We start from the raw sequence: 20,007 nt of genomic DNA, 5'->3' as shown, positions 1-20,007 counted from the left end.
TAAAAACTGAAAAATGATAAATAAATTAAAAAGAAATATAATTGCTTTGTAAATTTGAAGATATATCTGTTTAGAAAATTTAAACATAAAATCCATATCAACAAACCCGATACCCGAAAAACCCGTAGGCAAAGAAATACCCGAGCCTAGCACTACTAGCTACCCGATACTCGAAAAACCCGAACAGAAGGGGGCGGGTCTAAACCCGTTGACCAAGAAGTACTCGTGCCCAGCACTAGTTTATACTAGTGCTGGGCACGAGTACTTCTTGGTCAACGGGTTTAGACCCGCCCCCTTCTGTTCGGGTTTTTCGAGTATCGGGTAGCTAGTAGTGCTAGGCTCGGGCATTTCTTTGCCTACGGGTTTTTCGGGTATCGGTTTTGTTAATATGGATTTTATGTTTAAATTTTCTAAACAGATATATCTTCAAATTTACAAAGCAATTATATTTCTTTTCAATTTATTTATCAGTTTTCATTGACTGACATTCGTACTCGCAGCGTTAACAGGTGGAATGTTAAACAGTCAATATAGTCTGGGGCTACAGGGCATTTTCGTGTCAACAGGTGGCAAAAGATAGGGTCTATGGTAGCTTAATACTTAAGCATGTTCTATGTACCTCTCTGACTTTTTGTAGATGGTGCTCCAAATATCATAAAAAAAACTTTACATTATCGCCTTTTTCCGTTAGTAAGGCTTGTTGGCTTAGTAAAACTTGGTTATGATGAATTATGTAATCCATAATAGCTAGCTGTGGTAATCAATTTAAACAGAGTTATTAAATGCTCACTGCTACTATGAACGCTGATAGCTGTTTCTAACAAGGCGATAGCGGAAACAGACTAAGAACCTATGTGTTATCGGTGATAGCGAACACGCGCCGTATTAAAAATGGCATAGATTTGTTTACGAAGCCGATTTGGCTAATTGCGCAAATAAAATTTGATGTATTTCTTCTCACCTTTTAATGACAAGTAATCACTGCTTGACTGCAATATTTCTAGTAGGCATAGTAAATAAGGTATGATATATTTTACTCTATCTATTAAATTAAAGACTCGTTAAACCCCATTGTCATGCCTCCTTAGCAAAAATGACACAGAAATGCCCTGTGGTCCCAGACTAGGAGCGCAAGGTGCAATAGACCGAGTTTTTGTTAACACTACCCGACGGATCCGTGTACCAAAACCCGAACTTGAAAGTCAAAGCCCGAACCCGATGGACCGGAATACCCGAAATCTCTATTACCCGATACTCGAGAGAAGATAAACCCGCGAGTTCAACGAGTATTACTACCCGTGCCCAGCACTAGTATAAACACACTAGGCGATTTTATCGCGAGCGTCATGAGGAGGGCGGAGATATCGCTAGCGTGTGCATAAACACACTTGAGCGATTCACTAGCAAGCGATATAATGGGCACGCCCACAAACTGCCAATAAAATTCCGTGTCATTAGTTTCTTCGGAGTTGTTAATAAATTTAGGTCAGTCAATACGGCGCCGTCTAGGCGACAACGTAAACAACTTACGCATTTGTTATTAAACTTATCTCACTTTCACGCATTGTACACTGCCTATACTACAAGGAGACATAAGAAAAACGATTATTGCATTTTTAACTGTAATGTTTTTCACAATTTTTATACATATTTTATTTTGTAGTGGTTTTTTATATTTAGGCCTAATGTATTAAATATTTACCGTTCTCAAGATGGTCAACCTGCGCAACGATTGACTCCAAATGTTGGTTTTCAACTTGGATTTTTTGTAATTTTTGTTTGTTATGATGCACATGACTGGGAGTGCTATTATTAAATTTATGAACAACTCAGTGCTCGTTCTGAAGATGTTTCAATATTAACAAAATAGCAAATTGTCGCTGCTGTACGTTGGTGAACATCGATAAGAAATAATTACCCGCCATAAAATTGCATTCTGGTAAAATCCAACCAATCGAAATGCATCTCGCTAGCGATAAAGTTGTGCAGAGAAAGTCTAACGTTATCGCTCTGGATGAGCACGCTGGGTGAATTCTAGCGCAGATTAGCGCCACGCAGCGCGATATCGCTCTAAATATCGCCTAGTGTGTTTATACCTTAATTATCACTATTGGGTTTCCAGAGCAGCTAGTGCTGTCCAATTTAATAACGATATCACATCACTAGAGCAGTTGTCTTCTCTTTTCCGGTCTCGGTTCGATGCAGTTCATAATGCCGATCTGAGTAAACCGAAGTAACAAAGATTCGGTTTCATTCGGTTTTCAGGAGAAAACAACTCTGAAATCGAATGCATGGTGCAGGTAGACATCGAACAGCTCTACTTTAACACCTTCACCATACCTGAACCAGTAATAATTAAATTAGTTCCCACCAGTTAAGCAAAAGTACACAAACTAAACATAGTCAAAATAGAATAATATGACAAGCAAATTCAACACTGATGTTGCGTGTGAATTCGGATGAGTTATGCATAACATAATTTCTCCACAACCACACAACACCCCCACAATAGACTCTCACTCTTTTCCCCACTCCGGGGTTGGCAGGCCTGGGAGGGACCGACGCACGACTCACAACGAAAACTATTAACAAAAACGGTAAACTTTTAACGAAGCAATGCACAATGAAAATTGCAAAAAAATTATGCTGTTCACAAGGTCTGTGCACGTATTATTTTATGTTCACTTATCCTGTCAGGTGGGCCATGTTATATCCGAACTTACCGCGAGAGGTTCACGAATAGAAGTGAGCGAATGTGAGATCCGGTCACGTGAAGTCGGCACGCGGGATCTGCTAGTATACATACATATTACGTTAGTTATTATCATAAACTGTATCTCCGGTATACAAGAAACCGGAAATAGAGGCCACACGTTTTTACCAATTTTGATTCTGATTCTGATTCTGATTAAAAAGAGTCTCGAGACCTCAAAAGGAGGAAGTGGAGACCGTTTGCATAGATTGTATAAGAATAAAAATTTATCTATTTGAACAAGTGAATTTAAAACATCAATTAATAAAACTTTCCTGTTCTAATGATCTCCCAATCTAATATCCCGAGAAGTTCGTGGAATGAAGCTATTAAAATATGTGTTTGTGTTGCAGGCGATTGCCTTTGGAGCGTTAGACCGAGATGATCTGGTGTCATACTGGTGTGGTTGGGACATTAAAAAATTAAAACTTTCAATTAGCGCTGAGTGCGTGCTATTAGATAAAATGTTTATTAAAAGGTTGAGATAAAGATGCTTCCAATGTGAACCTCAAATTAATCTGTTAACATCTACGGACATGGGACTGGCCAGACATATACGTTCAAGCTACAGACAAAACGACATCCTAAGGTAATTATAAACACCAATACAACAAGATCCTTACAGTAAGTCCTTGGCTTTTACAACTGGCATAAAAACAGGCTTGACATTGTTATGTGTAGTATTTAAGGAATTTACTCACTTGAACACCGCACTAGCATCAATGATTAATACCTACTGTTTCTCACTTTATTCCGGACTATGATTTGTGGTTGGTTGAGCAAGCCTGAGCCGCCTTTTTTCTTATGGTTGCCCAGAGTGAAGAGTTGAATTTATGGGACCTGACCCAGATCTTTAGTGCAAGCTAAGTCTCAGATGTATAGTGTAGCAAGAGAAATATTCTTTATTCTCATGACCCAAAACCTAATACACAAGTAGAAAAATTCTAGATTAGCAGAAAGATAATAACAATAGTAAAAGCTAAGTAATATATCTATATATCTTACGCCAAACAGCTGTATCCGCTCTTAAGCTCAGTCTTGTACAATTACAAGGCTTCAATGTCAAAACAGGATGAGCTAATAAAATTGTTTTCTTATTATAGGCATTTTCGATAGCCTTAGGACAGGTACATGTATATAATTGTTCAGCATTATATCTAGATTTAATTGCTTCTACATTCCTTTGGTGGTTTCTGCAGATGGTATTGACGCAGTTTCCATGATTGATTTTTTCCAATTCTGAAGTTTCTAGTTTTCTTTTGATGTTTCCAATTATCGAATCTTTTGATGTCTTTTAGGCGTCTTGCTGCTTGTAGCTTATATGCTTATCTTGTGGTCTGGCTGCATTTCCTGTTAGTATCTTGTTTTTGTAGTTTCTCCATACAACAACATTGGCTCAACCGCAAGCTGTGACTTAGGCTTTAAAGGTTGACTTGCAACAAAATTCACATTACAATTATTTGGTATCAAAAGGTTCACCATGTCTTACTCTGTTGTGTTGTAGGTGCAAAATATGTGGAAATGTGATTACAAGCTCTTGAAAGCTCAAAAATGAACAGTGAATCGCAGCCATAATGAATATGCCGTAGGTTGGAATCTCTCTCCATAACGGCTCAAATAGGACGTAGTTGAACACGATATGCTTCTGTTTACACTTTCATGTAACCTCATTCGTCGAAATATTTTCAAATATATTTCACGCATTCAATAAAACCATGTCTGTTGTCCTTACCTGTCTGTTGTCTGTTTCATTATCATTGTAATGCTGTCACTTTGAGCACTGATATCTCAAAACTCAGTCTAAAAATTAGTTTAATTTTTTAACCTTAGCTCAAATGAGTGTATATCATCATCTGATAAACATGACGAGTCTGTTGGTCACCTGTGATAGTCAAAAATGCTGCAGAATTTGTTCATGCCATTTGGCAGGAAGTATGGGTCACATGATCAGATTACGACTAGATGATTAGACCAATTTGAAACCAAACTGTAGCGTAGCGAGCACCTATATTTGATACGGGCTTTCCGATAGAACCTGAAGTGTTTGTCATAAACTAGTCTTACATTGAGCCTTTAATTTGCCTTTTATTTTACATGATGACATCCCGTGTCAAAAGAATAACCACATTGAGTTGAGTACGTCATCAAGATAAAGGGATTCCAGCTTACAGCGTTTTCGTGATGGCTGCGATTAACTGTTCGCTTTTAAGAGCTTGTAATCACATTTCCGCATACTTCGCACCTACAACACAGCAGAGTAAGACATGGTGAACCTTCTGATACCAATTAACTGTAATGTGAATTTTGTTGCTAGTCAACTTTTAAGCTGAATCTCATTTTAATAACCCATTTTAACAGCCAATGACAGGCATATCCATTTAAAGTTTTTGACGTATAAAAAACCTCTGGTACAAACTGCATATTTCACCGATAGTCAGTCAAGGTGTAGTTTGCGTTTCCTGGTAACAAGAGCTGACTGCAAAGACCTGGTTGACAGCAGCAGCAATAGGTAAGAAGCAAACAATATTATTCCAACTGCTTCACCTAGATCTGATGAACAGCGGAGAGGGGAGCTCGTTAACTGGTTCCACAAACGCGCGGTTGGTTGCCTGGTTGGAATGTAAAAGGTTTAATTTTTCTCGGCTGAGTAGGAAGTAATTTTTGGTAGTTTTTAATCCAAACCGAGAGTAAAAAGTGCTTCAACGTAGTACAAGAAGGATTAATGAAGGAATGATTAAAACTTCACTACTTTACGTAAGAGACAACTTGGATCTCTGAATGACTCAAATGGTGATCGGACTGCGAGAAACTCGGTATTAAATATTACGAGTCCAAATTCTGATGGAAATTGAGTGAAAACCCCTTGAGAGGCTTGGAAAGTAAAGACTTGCAGAGCCAGATGATGATATGATCGTTTTTAAAGAAATTATACTCAGCGAATTATTATTTTATTATTTCCATATTTTGAGTTTGAGAATAAAAAATGTTAGCGATGAGGAAATGTAGAATGTTTTTTGTAATTCCTGTTTGTTCAGAAATATCATTTTTATTTCTTTTACTTTTGTGTTTTACTCTCATCTTATTTTATCTCTATTTTTTTTATTTAATTTTTGTTTTTTACTTTTTTACTTTTTGTAACTTGATTTTTCAATATATCCACAAAAAAACATCTCCAAACATAGGACCTACTGTAATATGTAACATCTTCAAACAGACTTTACTGTCATATGTAACATCCCCAAACATAGACCCTACTGTAATACGTAATATCCCCAAACATAGGCCTTACTGTAATATGTAACATCTCCAAACATAGGCCCTACTGTAATATGTAACATCCCCAAACATAGACCCTACTGTAATATGTAACATCCCCAAACATAGACCCTACTGTAATATGTAACATCCCCAAACATAGACTCTACTGTATTATGTAACATCCCAAACATAGGCCTTACTGTAATATGTAACATCTCCAAACATAGGCTCTACTGTAATATGTAACATTCCCAAACATAGGCCCTACTGTAATATGTAACATCCCCAAACATAGGCCCTGCTGTAATATGTAACATCCCCAAATATAGGCCCTATTGTAATATTTCAGAATGAACATCAACACGACTGCTGCCTGTTTGCAAGGAAGTGCAGTAGTCCTGATTGTAACCTAAAGTCATTTCTTCCTTGTCTCATTCTATAACTGATATTAAGTTGCCTCCATGTGTTTATCACTTGTCTACAGTCTCATTGTGACCAATCAGAGGCCTATATATAAGTAAACTTGACTCTCTTAATGTTATTCATGTCAAATAAGCAAATATTCCTTTAACTTCGCATGATTGGTTAAGAACAACCAATCACGTCCTGCGATTTATCAACAATAAGTGAGCCAAAAGCAGACAAAAATATAAGCTACTAAAGTAGTGATTAAAATTATGATGATGTAATATTAGAACTTGGGCCTGCCCACTATTGTCAGGAACAATGGATCAAGTGAACGAGATGTTCAAGGCGGCAGTTAGATATTTAACATTGGAACAAGTGTGGGAAAGGCTGAGAAGGTGGAACAATAAAGATAGGATGAAAAAACAGTGAGAATGACGCAATGCCCTGCAAAAAGCGATCAGCTGAATTTATCAACGGAGGAAGAAAGACCTTTGGGTGACCTATAAGCAAGCTCGGTAATGCGGGACAACAGGATTTATTGCTGACATGACCAGAGCAGCGACATACATGGCAGAGTAAAGAACAATATTCCAGTGACTAGGAGAGACAGAGTGCTGTGACTGTCTAGTCTCTGTCCAGTACAGTTATACTCTAAAGAGCTATAGCCTGAGAATAGCCCGAGAATATATAAATATTTAAGTTGATAATCTCAGACAAAATGTGTCATTTTATACGCGAGTCCTTGTGTCGGCGCTGAAAGCGGCTGAACTCTTACTTGCTCTATATCTTTTTTCCGCAAGCATGTTGGTGTGAGGGTCCGTCTGTACTGTAATCATTAGAGATGCCCCGATTCTAAATTCACCAGCCGATTCAGATACCGATCCGATATACTGATTCTTATTGAAAAATAATCCAATTCAGATGCCGATTCAGATCTTTTGTGTTGCATAGATAATTGTTCATTTTGTTATGCAAAGAAAATATAAATATTAATATATTTATTTGTTTGTATTTATGGAAGAATATATATATACATATTCACATACTGACATACCGTGCAAGTAGTAACAAAACAGTCCCTGTTTCTTGTAATTTGTAAATAAAGGTAATTACTGTTAGTGGTACAGTTCTCTCTGTAATAACGAAGTCTCTCTTCTATTGCTGGATGAACTGCTGCGCCTGTACATGTTTAGAGCAAATCAATGTTTCTTTTAATTACCGTTAGTGATTCAATTCTCAGTAAAAATTTTGTTCTATCACTATCAATGTAGCCAGTCATACTGAAGGGTTACTCACTAGCCACAGATGATGGGGGCCAGGCTGAATACCGATAAGCCACCAGGGTTACCTTTTTTGTACGATACAAACGATACATTGTATCGTCAGGATCAAGAGAGTGGTAGATAACATTATGTATCGACTGTTTAAATTACGTTTGTAATGCTAGTAAATAGAAATATTACATTGCGTTCTTGTCTCCCATCTTGGTTATCTCGTTCGTGCTTGGCTGCAATAAATCCTATCGCTGTAATTGGGAAATACCACACTTTGTGATTACATCCTGACTAAAGCAAAAAGGTTCCTCAGTTGTGTTGTTCAGGCTATGGACATGAAATAAATTGTGTGGCCCGAAATTCATTAGGTAAAAGTAGGGAGCTTGCAGCTGATGATTTTTTATTAGTATAGCAGGTTAAAATATGGTTTTCTGCTAAATAGATGATCTGTAAAAAGTATCGGAAGTTTCAGATTTTTAAAGAAAAGATCGGCCGATACCGATTCAGATACTTAACACCCATATCGGCACCGATACCGATACCAAAATCGGGGCAACTCTAGTAATCATATAGTCTGATAACATAAAAGAGGACACAACCGCTCATCCAAAAACAAACTTCTAAACGACTGCCGTAAGTTCATTTTTCAGCAGCAGATGTATGGGGCTAATAACATAATATCAATGTTCTCATTCAGTTTAAAATTTTTGTTTTTAAAAACATGCATTTATTTTAAACATAGTATCTCAAGCTATACCTTTCAGCTCAACAAGAGCCAGTAGTTGTATACCGAACACACACTAATAGAGATCTTGCTGGAGAAGATAAAGGCTAGGCAAGTCAGAATGTTACGGCTGTCAAGTGCCATGCAAAAGGAACAGTTTATACAACTCTGAACACGAAATCTCTAAAAGATGCTTGGTGTATCATGCAACAGCAGGGGTATAAATACTATACAATAGAGACTGTGCTGACAACAACGAGTGAAGTAGCATTAAACCATAACTGTCACGAACAACTTTTATCGTATTTACTAGGTAAATCAGACACGCTGATTCCGATTTTGTACTCAAAATAAAGATTAGTCCACTAACTTTCAGAGTAATGAAGGCTTTTTTACAGCGTTTTAATATCGGTCTCAAAAACAACACGATCGGCACCACAAGCCCCGCCCATAAATACGTGACGCAACCTAGCTTTTTAGGAAAGAAGTTACGTAGGGATGTTTAGACCGATTTAGAATAATAGAATTATAAAGATGGGTGTTCTACAATGCATTAATATCTAAATTCAGCCTTAAAAATAATATCAGTCTTTTCTGAGAGCTATTTAGCATTGCATATTTAGAAAAGCGCGATAACAACGCTAGCTTGTATTAAAACAGCGCTTTTTGAGCTCACTTTTCTCGGCGTTCAGCCCATTTAAACATCATGTAACAAGTTACGAGCAATTTTAAATAGTTTATATACTTTTCACACAAAAAAACTGAAATTATTTTACAGGCTGGATTTAGATGATAATAGGTTTTAAGACACCCATCTCTATTATTCTAAATCGGACTGAACATTCCTAACTTCCGTTCCTGAAAAAGCTAGGTTTCGTCACATATTTATGGACGGAGCTTGTAATGCCGATTGTGTTGTTTTCGAAACGGATATTGAAACGATTTAAAAAAGCCTAAATTTCTTTGAAGGTTAGTAGACCAATATATATATAGTACTTTATTGGCAATAATTTCATTTCACCAATGTGTATCTTGAGTACAAAATCGGAATCAGCGTGGCTGATTTACCTAGAATATACGATGAAAGTTGTACGTTACAGTTATGGTTTAACATTTCATCAAATACAAGTATTATATTAAGTGAAGTTTATATTTCGTAGTCAGTTTGATTACAGACGTTGTAATTTATCAATAAAACATTTGGTTCACTATGATTTCCCTGACTTGCATGATCATCTTTCCAAAGATGAGAGATCTACTGCTAAAAGGTCTTGCAGGTAAAAGGGTTCTTTAAAATGACCCTCACTAATATTATAGCCCTCTGATCATGTCGCAAACTGATCTAACTATTTGTTAATCTAAGAAACTTCATAGAAACTGCTGATAAACTGCATTTTTATTACTTCCAAATTTTTTCAAAGTTGACACTGTCCCCTCCCTCAGCGTCATGCAAGGTGAAACTGTGGTTAGTCAACAAAATGCGGCGCCAACACCTTAAAAGATAAAAGCGTAAAGTTGCGATTTACCACTATAAACACTAACAGAATGTACAAATTCTCATCTTGCGGTTTATTGTAGGTAGACAACTTCTTACAAGGTTAATATAAATTGTAAAAGCTCTAACAATTTCCTTGACAAAAAATATTGATATTGTTTCAAATGCATACAAGGTTACACATGGGTCAAGGTTACACGCATACCTTGAACCTTACTAGTAGTGCTGCTGCTACAACTAAAATAACCTCTACCACAAATGACAGGAGTAGCACTGTTATACACAGGACAGCACCGGATAACCTAAAAGAGAGAGAAAATTTGTAGTTATTCGAAGTACTAGTAACTGTGTATGAGTGAGAGTATTGAGTAACTGTGTATGAGTGAAGGAGTTGAGAGTATGGAGTAACTGTACTAGTAACTGTGTGTGAGTGAGAGTATGGAGTAACTGTACTCTAATAGTACTAGTAACTGTAGTACTATAGTAAGCCACTTTTCGATCCGATTTTCGATAATGATGCTTACCGTTAAGCATGCTTACCATTAAGCATGCTTACCGTTAAGCATGCTTACCGTTAATGATGCTTACCGTTAAGGATGCTTACCGTTAAGGATGCTTACCGTTAAGGATGCTTACCGTTAAGGATGCTTACCGTTAAGGATGCTTACCGTTAAGCATGCTTACCGTTAAGGATGCTTACCGTTAAGGATGCTTACCGTTAAGCATGCTGACCCTTAAGGATGCTTACCGTTAAGGATACTTACCGTTAAGGATGCTTACCGTTAAGGATGCTTTCCGCTAAGGATGCTTTCCGTTAAGGATGCTTACCGTTAAGGATGCTTACCGTTAAGCATGCTGACCGTTAAGGATGCTTACCGTTAAGGATACTTACCGTTAAGGATGCTTGCCGTTAAGGATGCTTACCGTTAATGATGCTTACCGTTAATGATGCTTATCGTTAAGCATGCTTACCGTTAAGGATGCTTACCGTTAAGGATGCTTACCGTTAAGGATGCTTACCGTTAAGGATGCTTACCGTTAAGGATGCTTACCGTTAAGGATGCTTACTATTAAGGATGTTTACCGTCAAGGATGCTTACCATTAAAGATGCTCACTATTAATGTATGTTTTTGGTACATTAATTGTGGTTCGTAGCTTATCACTGACCTTAAAGCTAAGTGACTCTCCCAAAACTGCAGATCTACTTATATGGTAACGCAAAAAGCACATAACTGACGACAACAAAACACTGCTCATCGCTATATCAATTTGAGGTTTACATGTTATATATAAAAGCCAAAGCCTGTAGGAGTCGTAGCTCCTTCAATAGGAATGAAAAACATAATGGTTCATTCGGTCTAATACCATCAATCGCTCGTTAAATCTTAGTCATTCATTCCATACTCTCATAGCCTTCCATACCCGTTTTTGTGTGCAATGTTTGATTTTAGATGGAGCCTACTTTAGAAAGACAAAATGCCATAGTATGGATCCCTACTCCCAATAAACATCATTCGAACACAATGAAGGACATTTTTGAAGAGAAACCTACACGACGCCGCTTACCCATTCGAGAGAGACTATTGATAACATTATCTATAGAAGCCATAAATGGCAACAAATATAATCTACGATACAAAGACCTAAACAACAGAATGGAATACATTGATTTGAATTATCCATCAATGAAAGCATATTTGTAAAAACTTTTACATTTACTGTAAAATTTTCGTTAAAAGATATCAATACAAATTTATATTCAAATTATTATCCATGAATTATGTCTGATAGCTTTATTTTGCAATGGTATATTTTAAACGATGTTATCATCATTGAAATATTTTGATTAACTGTCTGTGGTTGCTACAGAGCTTACCGCTGACCTTAATCTTACTTGGGAAGTTAGCTAGGCGACTATCCCAAAACTGCAGATCTCTCAAATGGTTACACAAAAAGTGTATAACTCACAAACACAAAAAACCACTCATCGCAATGTCAAAAGAATTAATCACATACTTTCTACAGAGTTTTCTGCTAACCTTAATGTTACCCTTGAAATTTGTTAGGCAACTATCCCAAAATCCTCGGATCTAATTGAATGGCTATGCAAAAAGCTTAAAACTGACGAAAACAAAAAAACTGCTCATTGTTATATCAAAAAACTAATCACATAATTTAATTAACTTTTCAAATAATTCGTGCAAAAAGGTCAAAACTGGCTGAAAAATAAAAACTCATCAATAACATTAAATTAGGTTATAGCTGACGTCAACACTAGCATTTACTATATAACAAGGCAAAATTTGTCTCTCTCATTATCAACACCTAGGCTCTGGAGAGATTAGTGCTGGGACGATATTACAATATTTCGTTATACCGTCGATACCACTTTCTGATACCGACCGAACCGAGTGCTTTGTGCCCATATCGGAAATCGTCTATATTTGACGATAAGATACATGTACTGTATATATTCTACTCGATTTGATACCCGATTCTTCAAAGAATTAAACTGGTACATGGACTTATTAAGGGGTTGTTCTCTCATGGCAGCCTTTTTAGGCAGGTAAGACAACTCCGAATAACATGACGATATTTCGATATATCGGTTGGCTACGCCAATGATATACAGCCCCCCGGCTGTATATGATGTACCAATGATATACAGCCTGGGGGCTGTATATCATTGGCTACGCCATCATATCGTACCGAAACGAATTTTTAATATCGTCCCAGCACTAGGAGGGATAGACATCAACATTGTGACTCTTCCATTTCATTGTTCTACTAAAGGATTGATGAGTCTGATGCTGAGTGATTATTTACAATTTATCCTTAATACCTTTACTTAGCTAAGAAAGTAAGCTGTGGTATGTCTATGTACGCTTAGAAATTCCGAACTTATTCCTGGAGGTGTTGATCATTTATATAAAATTGTAGTTTAATACAGAGAATGGAAATGCTCCAGAAGAAGCTCGCTGAAGAAATTAAAAAAATGAACGATAAGAAGAAAACCTCCAGAAAACGAAAAAGGTAATAATATTAAAACCTACCTAGTTTGCATTGCAAACAGGCCTGCCAACCCAAGAGTGGGGCAATGCGTGAGATTTGGTTTTGGGGCAATTGATGTATCAATGATAGTATATATAAAATTGTGGAAATTGGGGCAAAAATCTCACGCATTTCTCACGCATTTTCATTTTTTCTTTGGGGCGATTGCGTGAGTCTCACGCCCAATGCGTGAGAGTTGGCAGGTATGATTGCAAATATCACAGCTCAGGTGTATTTGACATGGCTGCAATCTGCAAATGTTCTGACATATAGGATGAGTTGAGGGAATGTTTTCGTATATATGTTTGTAGTTTATGTAGGTTCGTATGTATGTACGTTGATTCCTCCTCTATTTGTGGTAGTGAAGGCAGGCGTCTTATTTTTATCCACCAAGGAGGCAATCTAAACATTCTTACGAATGATAAGGTTTCGCTGAAAGCTTTATAAACATGCAGAACAAATATTTATTAAATTTTGGTTCAATCGCTTTGAATATTATTCAACTTTCATTTCCCAAATAATTTATACATTCAGTGTATATTTTTTCCACTCGCTTTAGATCGTTTTCTGATTTACAGTGACTTAAAGGGTAAGGAGACTAAATCCGCAGAAAAAACAAAAAAAATCACTGACTATCAACCTACCACAAGGTAAATGAAATAACCTACTCCACAACCAATGTTTTTTTCTATTTGTAGTACGATTAATATGACAAATGACGATTTGATTTGACATAAACCAATGTTTCTGTAAGCTTCTAAGCACAAATTACGCAGTACCGGACTGCCAGCTGTGACACTCCAAATCTCCCCTTATGTCACTCCTACTCCACGTTTTCCCAGAAAACACCGTAGTGCTAGACGGTGGCACACAACTCCAAGATGGTTTACTTACGAGTCACCAAAACTCAGACAGACGTGAAAGATCCTCGAGCTGTAACACCACACGAAGAGCACAAGAGTCACGAGCTACGCGAACGGAGCTCTGATCCACAATGCCAACATGGCCGATGCCACTCGTCCGGTGGCGCATGCCCGCGAACCCTCCCGAGCTACCATCGAGCACCACGTGACTACTAACTCACAGTTTCCTTACAGTGGCATCAGTGAGTGACAAAGTACCTGACATCATTGACCTCCGTTATCATCGAGAAAGAGCCTGATCGAGAAGAAACTGCCAAAGACAAATCCTTCGGCATAGGTAACCAGGCTAGTGGTCCCTGTCTTACTGAAGTGAATCATTTGATTCCTGACAAACTTTCCGTTGTCATTGAAAACAATGAGAAAAGTTATGCCATCCATAACAATGACAAAATAATACTCATCAAAAGTGCTACCACTAATGGTCCAATTAAGATATTTTACAGTAAATATCCCTCGGGATCACCGAATATTTTGGTGAAAAAAGTATTGTTTTGGTAAAAATGCAAGAAGGCATGATAAAACAATTAAATGCAGAGGTTAGCTTTTATGCTAAACCGGACAGCGAATTTTTATCACCATTTATTGATACTGTTCTCAATCATGAAAGAGAAAAATGCCTAAGCGTGCTTGACAACAGCGCTTGACAACGGTGAGGTGAAACTTATACCAATAACTGAACTAGAAAACAGAAGTTGTGTTTTTGAGGCTATCCTTAAAAGCCGTGCCGTAAAGAAATCCAGCATGTATAATGATTTTGCCTGAGGTTTGAGCGTGACTGAGCTTATTATTAAGCCATGCCCTCAAGATTATAAGCCTACACAACACACAGTTGAACAGCCAAGGATTCAGTTTGGCCTGACTGGATTCAGTTCTAAACCATGCCTGAATCCATGTATCTATACGTATTACCTTTTCATATACCTACATGTCTATATACCTATATACTTAAATTCTTTGTACAACTCGTGATCAGTTGCGAAATTTGAATGGTTTCCTCATTAGCAACAGATATTTTTTACGTTTTCTATTACAACATGTATGAATGTATACCAGAATAAACCAGATTGTTACAGATGACTTCTTTATCCGCAGCTCTATTCTACTACAATTCACTGTCAAACATTGCGTATCAACAAACTTGAAGTATACTTACCTGGCATTGTTTTAAATGCTTACAAGTCAGTGAAAATGCAGCCAGTGATCCATAAAATTGCAAACTCTTCATTACATATTCTGATACCCAGAAAGGCGTGCAAACCATCAAATCGTTACAACTGGTGAATGATGGTATAGACCAGTGGTTCTTAACCAGGGGAAATTCCCTCCAGGGGGAATTTTGGGATTTTAGGAGGGAATTTGGCAGTTTGCCAAAGGGGATTTCCGTGGCACCAATTTTTCTTATATAAAGGGCAGCGAGGAGTGAATGAATTTCAGTAGTTTCAACAAAGCCAAGATCTAAAACTGTTGAAAAGGTAAGGATTGCTACACTACGTGCATATACATACCTGCAATATTAATTGTTCAGTTACCGATTTGGTTTGCATAAACATATAACATTTTGACAATTTGCTCTGTAGCCTAACATATGTATGATGTTTTGCTCGTGTAGATATTGAACGTATTCAAATATTTTGATTGCATATCCCATATTATAGGTGTTAAAAATGTCAAAGACAAAAATACAAACATATGATGATTCTTACCTTAACTATGGATTCACTTGTATGATTAAAAGCGGCATCGAAGTACCACAATGTGTTTTGTGCATGAAAGTGCTCGCTAATGACTCCATGAAACCAGATCAACTTAAGCAACACTTAAGAAATAAACATGCAGAACACACGGATAAATCAAAGCCGTTCTTTGAAGCTAAAGAGAGAGAACTCAAGCAGGCGAAAGTGGATTCTACTGGCAGCTTTCATATCCAGGCACAGGCCATTACCGAGGCATCCTATGCTCTGTCTTACGGTATCGCCAGAGATAAGAAGCCACACATCATTGGTGAAACATTAGTTAAACCTTGTCTGCTGGAGTATACTAAGATTATTCTTGGAGACCCAGCCACTCAAAAGATAACTGATTTATCCCTCTCCGACAGCACAGTGAAATCGAGGATCGATGATATGTCTGCGGACATAAAGAGGCAAGTAATTGAAAAGATCAAGTCATCTCCCATGTTCGCCATTTAACTTGATGAGTCCACTGATGTTGCTAGCATTTCACAGCTGATGGTGTTTGCAGGCTATGTACACAGAGAGACAATTGAGGAAGAATTTCTGTTCTGCAGTCCTCTAACAGAGACCACCACAGCTGCTGATGTTATGAACCAACTTCTTCAGCAAAGAACATCTGGACTGGGGCAAACTAATTGGAGTTTGCACTGATGGTGCTCCAGCCATGCTTGGCTGTTGTGCTGGATTTGCACAGTTGGTAAAAGGAAAGAATCATTTAGTGGTGAGTACCCATTGCTTCATTCACAGACAAGCGCTAGCAGCAAAAACTCTTCCCAAAGGATTGCAGCAACACCATTCTTCAGTGATTAAAGTAGTAAACTTTATCAAAGGCTCTGCCTTGCAAGCACGTCTCTACCACAAGTTATGCAAAGATATGGATGCTGTGCACTCATCACTATTGTTCCACACCGAAGTTCGATGGTTATCAAAGGGTAACATGCTTCTGCGTTTCTTCAATCTACGAGCAGAGGTCAATGAGTTCTTGAAAACTCATAACAAACCAAAACTACTGACTTCAATGCAGGTGGAAGGCTTCCATCAGTGTCTTGCTTACCTGGTTGACATATTTGGTTCAATCAATGAAGTGAACACAAAGATGCAAAGTAGAGACAGAAATGTGTTGAATGTAACTGATAGTATCAAAGCATTCAAGGACAAGCTCAAACTCTGGGTGGAAAGACTGGCTACTGGGAATGTAAGAGCTTCATTTCCAGTTCTGCATTCATTAGTTGACAAGAAAGCTCCTTCCGCTTCTTTGCTAACCAACATAAAGCATCACTTGAACAGCTTGATAGCAGAGTTTGAGAGATATTTTCCAAAGTTAGATCCTAGGACAGAGCAATTGATGAGCCTGACCCGAGACCCTTTCAGGGGCAATGTCCACAAGATTCCGGAACAGCTTCAGGAGGAGTTTTTGGAGCTGACAAACAACTCTGCATTAAAAGATGACTTCAAGGAGCTATCAATAGAGAACTTTTGGGTTCAGGCCCAAAGATTGTATCCCAACATAAGCCTGGCCGCTTTCAAGATGCTCATACCATTTGCTTCCACATATCTTTGCGAGTCAGCATTTTCAGAAATGCTAACTATAAAGAGCAAATCTAGAAACCGTCTGGAAGTAGAAGCTGACCTACGGTGTGCCCTATCTACAACAACTCCTAACATCAAAATTCTGGTCAGCTCCAAACAAACAGAAATCGCACTAGTCTGCTGACTGTCTTACAATGATAGATATATTGAGTTTCAATATACATTCATTTTTAATATGCCATGTAAATATGACTGTAATAAATGGGTATATACATATATATATATGTATATAAGTTATATATATGTAAATAAAGTTCACTATCTAGTTGCAGTGCATTATTTGAAGGAGTTGGGAGGGGGGAAGTTCTGTCTTTAGGTTTGAAAAAGGGGAAATGGGGCAAAAAAGGTTAAGAACTACTGGTATACACTATACACTAAGCATGGCAAGTTAAACCAATTATGCATAACTTAATGAGTGAATAAGCATGATCGCATCCCTCAACCAGTGCAAGGAAAGATCAAACCTCGTATTATACGAATATTCAACTAAGCGATAATGGTTTTGTGTCATCCAAAAATTGATTATATTGTGCATATGTTATGGTTACGCTTTACTTTTACGAGACAGACTTGCAAGAATTAAACTCTTGTAGATCGATATACCTTTTCAGAATGTGATAAATCATATGCCCACAAACAATCACTTTCAAAACACAGAATGACCAAACACACAATCAGATGTGAACAATGCAGCGAAATTATTTTGACAACACTCCCTCACAAACATAATTGCCAATAGGTTCGTTTCTTGAAAAGTTATGAGACAAAATAAATTTTCAAAGCAAGCATTTATTCTTTTTGTATAGTACTACCAATAGCTATTACATTTATTTTTGAACAATCAGAGCTCGATTTTATCGCCTTCAAAAGTTACCACTTATCCAAATGATGATGGCACCAAACCTAGTTCCAATATGCTAACGAGTCCAGAAACTGCTGAACGGATGCACAAAAATTCATTGATTTGAAAACATACTAAAATATACAATGTAGCAATAAAAGATAATGATATGACCAGAGCGATAAAAAATTCAGCAGTACAAACAATATATCAGGATCAATACGCAAGTTCAAAATTAATGCAGCAATTGGATGTATTTTGATGAATCATTCAGAGGCCACAAGTCGATTCTTTCTACGCATTACCCAATGAAGACAGACTCATTGACAAGCCTCTTTTAATAAAAAATATTGACAATTTTAACGGTTTCCTTCAGAATATGAAAGATCAGGACTTGATCGAACGTGTCACCGGACAAGGACTTGATACATCACGGACATTGCATACGTTAACCAACATTTCTTTCTACGTGTATCCCATTCCATCACACGCGATCTGGTGTGGGATAACAGCTCTACCTGAATACATACGAAACAACCGAGCATTAGTATCACTAAATAAGGATAATAGTGGAAAGCTCTATACTGATAATCTTTGTTTTTTAAAGCATTAGCTTTTATGAAAGGAAAAAGCACTAAATCAGAAACACTCATTCAAGAATACTTCAACACCTACATCGAAACAGCAAAACTAGGTTGCTTACTCGATTAGAAAGTCTGTTTCCAGTTATAAGGAAAAGCTAAATTTACACCTGGAGAGTAAACTATTTTGCTGGATCAAGAACTTATGTTTGTAAAACTAGGTTTTATAAGTGTTTTTGGTCCAAACTGTTACGCACAGCGACTTCGCGCTATAGGCATATCGGTAGTTGTACGAATGCTACTAAATACGTATATCCAAACGGTACTTGCTCATCACCAAAGACTATTTTCTAGCATTTAGACGAATATGGCATCACAGTGGAAGACAGTAGACGATATTATCCATTCTATGCGGTTTTTGACACAGAAGCTTATTTTAATAAGTCTAGCCTGCCTAATAACACAAAAACTATGACATGGGAAGCCGAGCACAAACTATCATCCGTTAGCATAGCAAGCAGTATTCAAGGCTACACAGAACCCGTTTGCTTCGTGAATGAAAACAGAATAGTTTAGGACATTGTATCTAAGATGATGAATTATCTCGAAAACTTGTCAGAACTGTGCTACGCAAAACTGAGGTGTCTGTACGATGATATATTTGAAGCCATTGAGGAAAAGAGAACAGCAAGGATCGCTAAGGAAAAACCCGTACTCCAAAAAAAGGATCTAGACAATCTAGAAATCAAGTTCGACAGACTAGAAAAGGACTTGTACAAATATCTAGCCAAACTTTTGGTATTTGGATCCAACTCAGGTGCTTATGACATACCTCTAATCAAACAAGAGTTAGTACAATACTTGGTCAAACATAATAGGAAAATTTCATTCCCGGTGAAGAAAGGAAATGCATACATGTGCTTGAAAACGGATGACCTTTGCTTCTTAGACGTTACAAATTACCTAGCACCAGGATTTAGCTATTCAGCTTATTTGAAAGCTATGGATATTAAAACTAAGAAATTCTTTTGGATTTACGAAAACTCCTGTCATTAGATGTACTGAAGCAAACTAAATTTCCAAAGAGAGAAAACTTTTACAGCCAACCAAAACAAGAGGGCATCAGCAAAAAAGACTATCAGTACTGCAAAGACATCTGGAATACGCACAACATGAAAACTCATATAGACTTGTTAGTCTACTGTAACAACGAAGACTGCCAAAGTTTTATCCACGCTCTGGAAAAGCTATACCTAGATTTTAAAATGGCTATATCTATGCCAGGGCTTGCCATACGTAGACTACTACAACTTAAACACCCCGATGCAACCATTTTTAAAAGGCGAAAGAGATAAAGACATACCACTTAGTTAGAA

The 20,007-nt window shown here is 37.4% G+C and overlaps 3 protein-coding genes across 6 annotated transcripts in view; 2 read left to right on the top strand and 1 right to left on the bottom strand.

The window, feature by feature from the left end:
* Window positions 1-20,007, bottom strand: part of LOC137405556 (progressive ankylosis protein homolog B-like) — a 165,725-nt gene that overhangs the window by 82,234 nt on the left and 63,484 nt on the right. The window lies entirely within an intron of this gene.
* Window positions 15,551-16,075, top strand: LOC137407288 (protein FAM200C-like). Its single transcript, XM_068093893.1, has one exon. It carries the CDS (start codon window positions 15,551-15,553, stop codon window positions 16,073-16,075), a length of 525 nt encoding a protein of 174 aa, XP_067949994.1.
* Window positions 16,284-17,333, top strand: LOC137407287 (protein FAM200A-like). The gene has a single exon (XM_068093892.1). It carries the CDS (start codon window positions 16,284-16,286, stop codon window positions 17,331-17,333), a length of 1,050 nt encoding a protein of 349 aa, XP_067949993.1.

The sequence above is a fragment of the Watersipora subatra genome, chromosome 10 (genome assembly GCF_963576615.1).
Source record: "Watersipora subatra chromosome 10, tzWatSuba1.1, whole genome shotgun sequence".
Classification (NCBI taxonomy): Eukaryota; Metazoa; Bryozoa; class Gymnolaemata; order Cheilostomatida; family Watersiporidae; genus Watersipora; species Watersipora subatra.
Note: the sequence above shows the minus strand (reverse complement) of the source record. Positions and strands in the feature narration are given on the sequence as shown.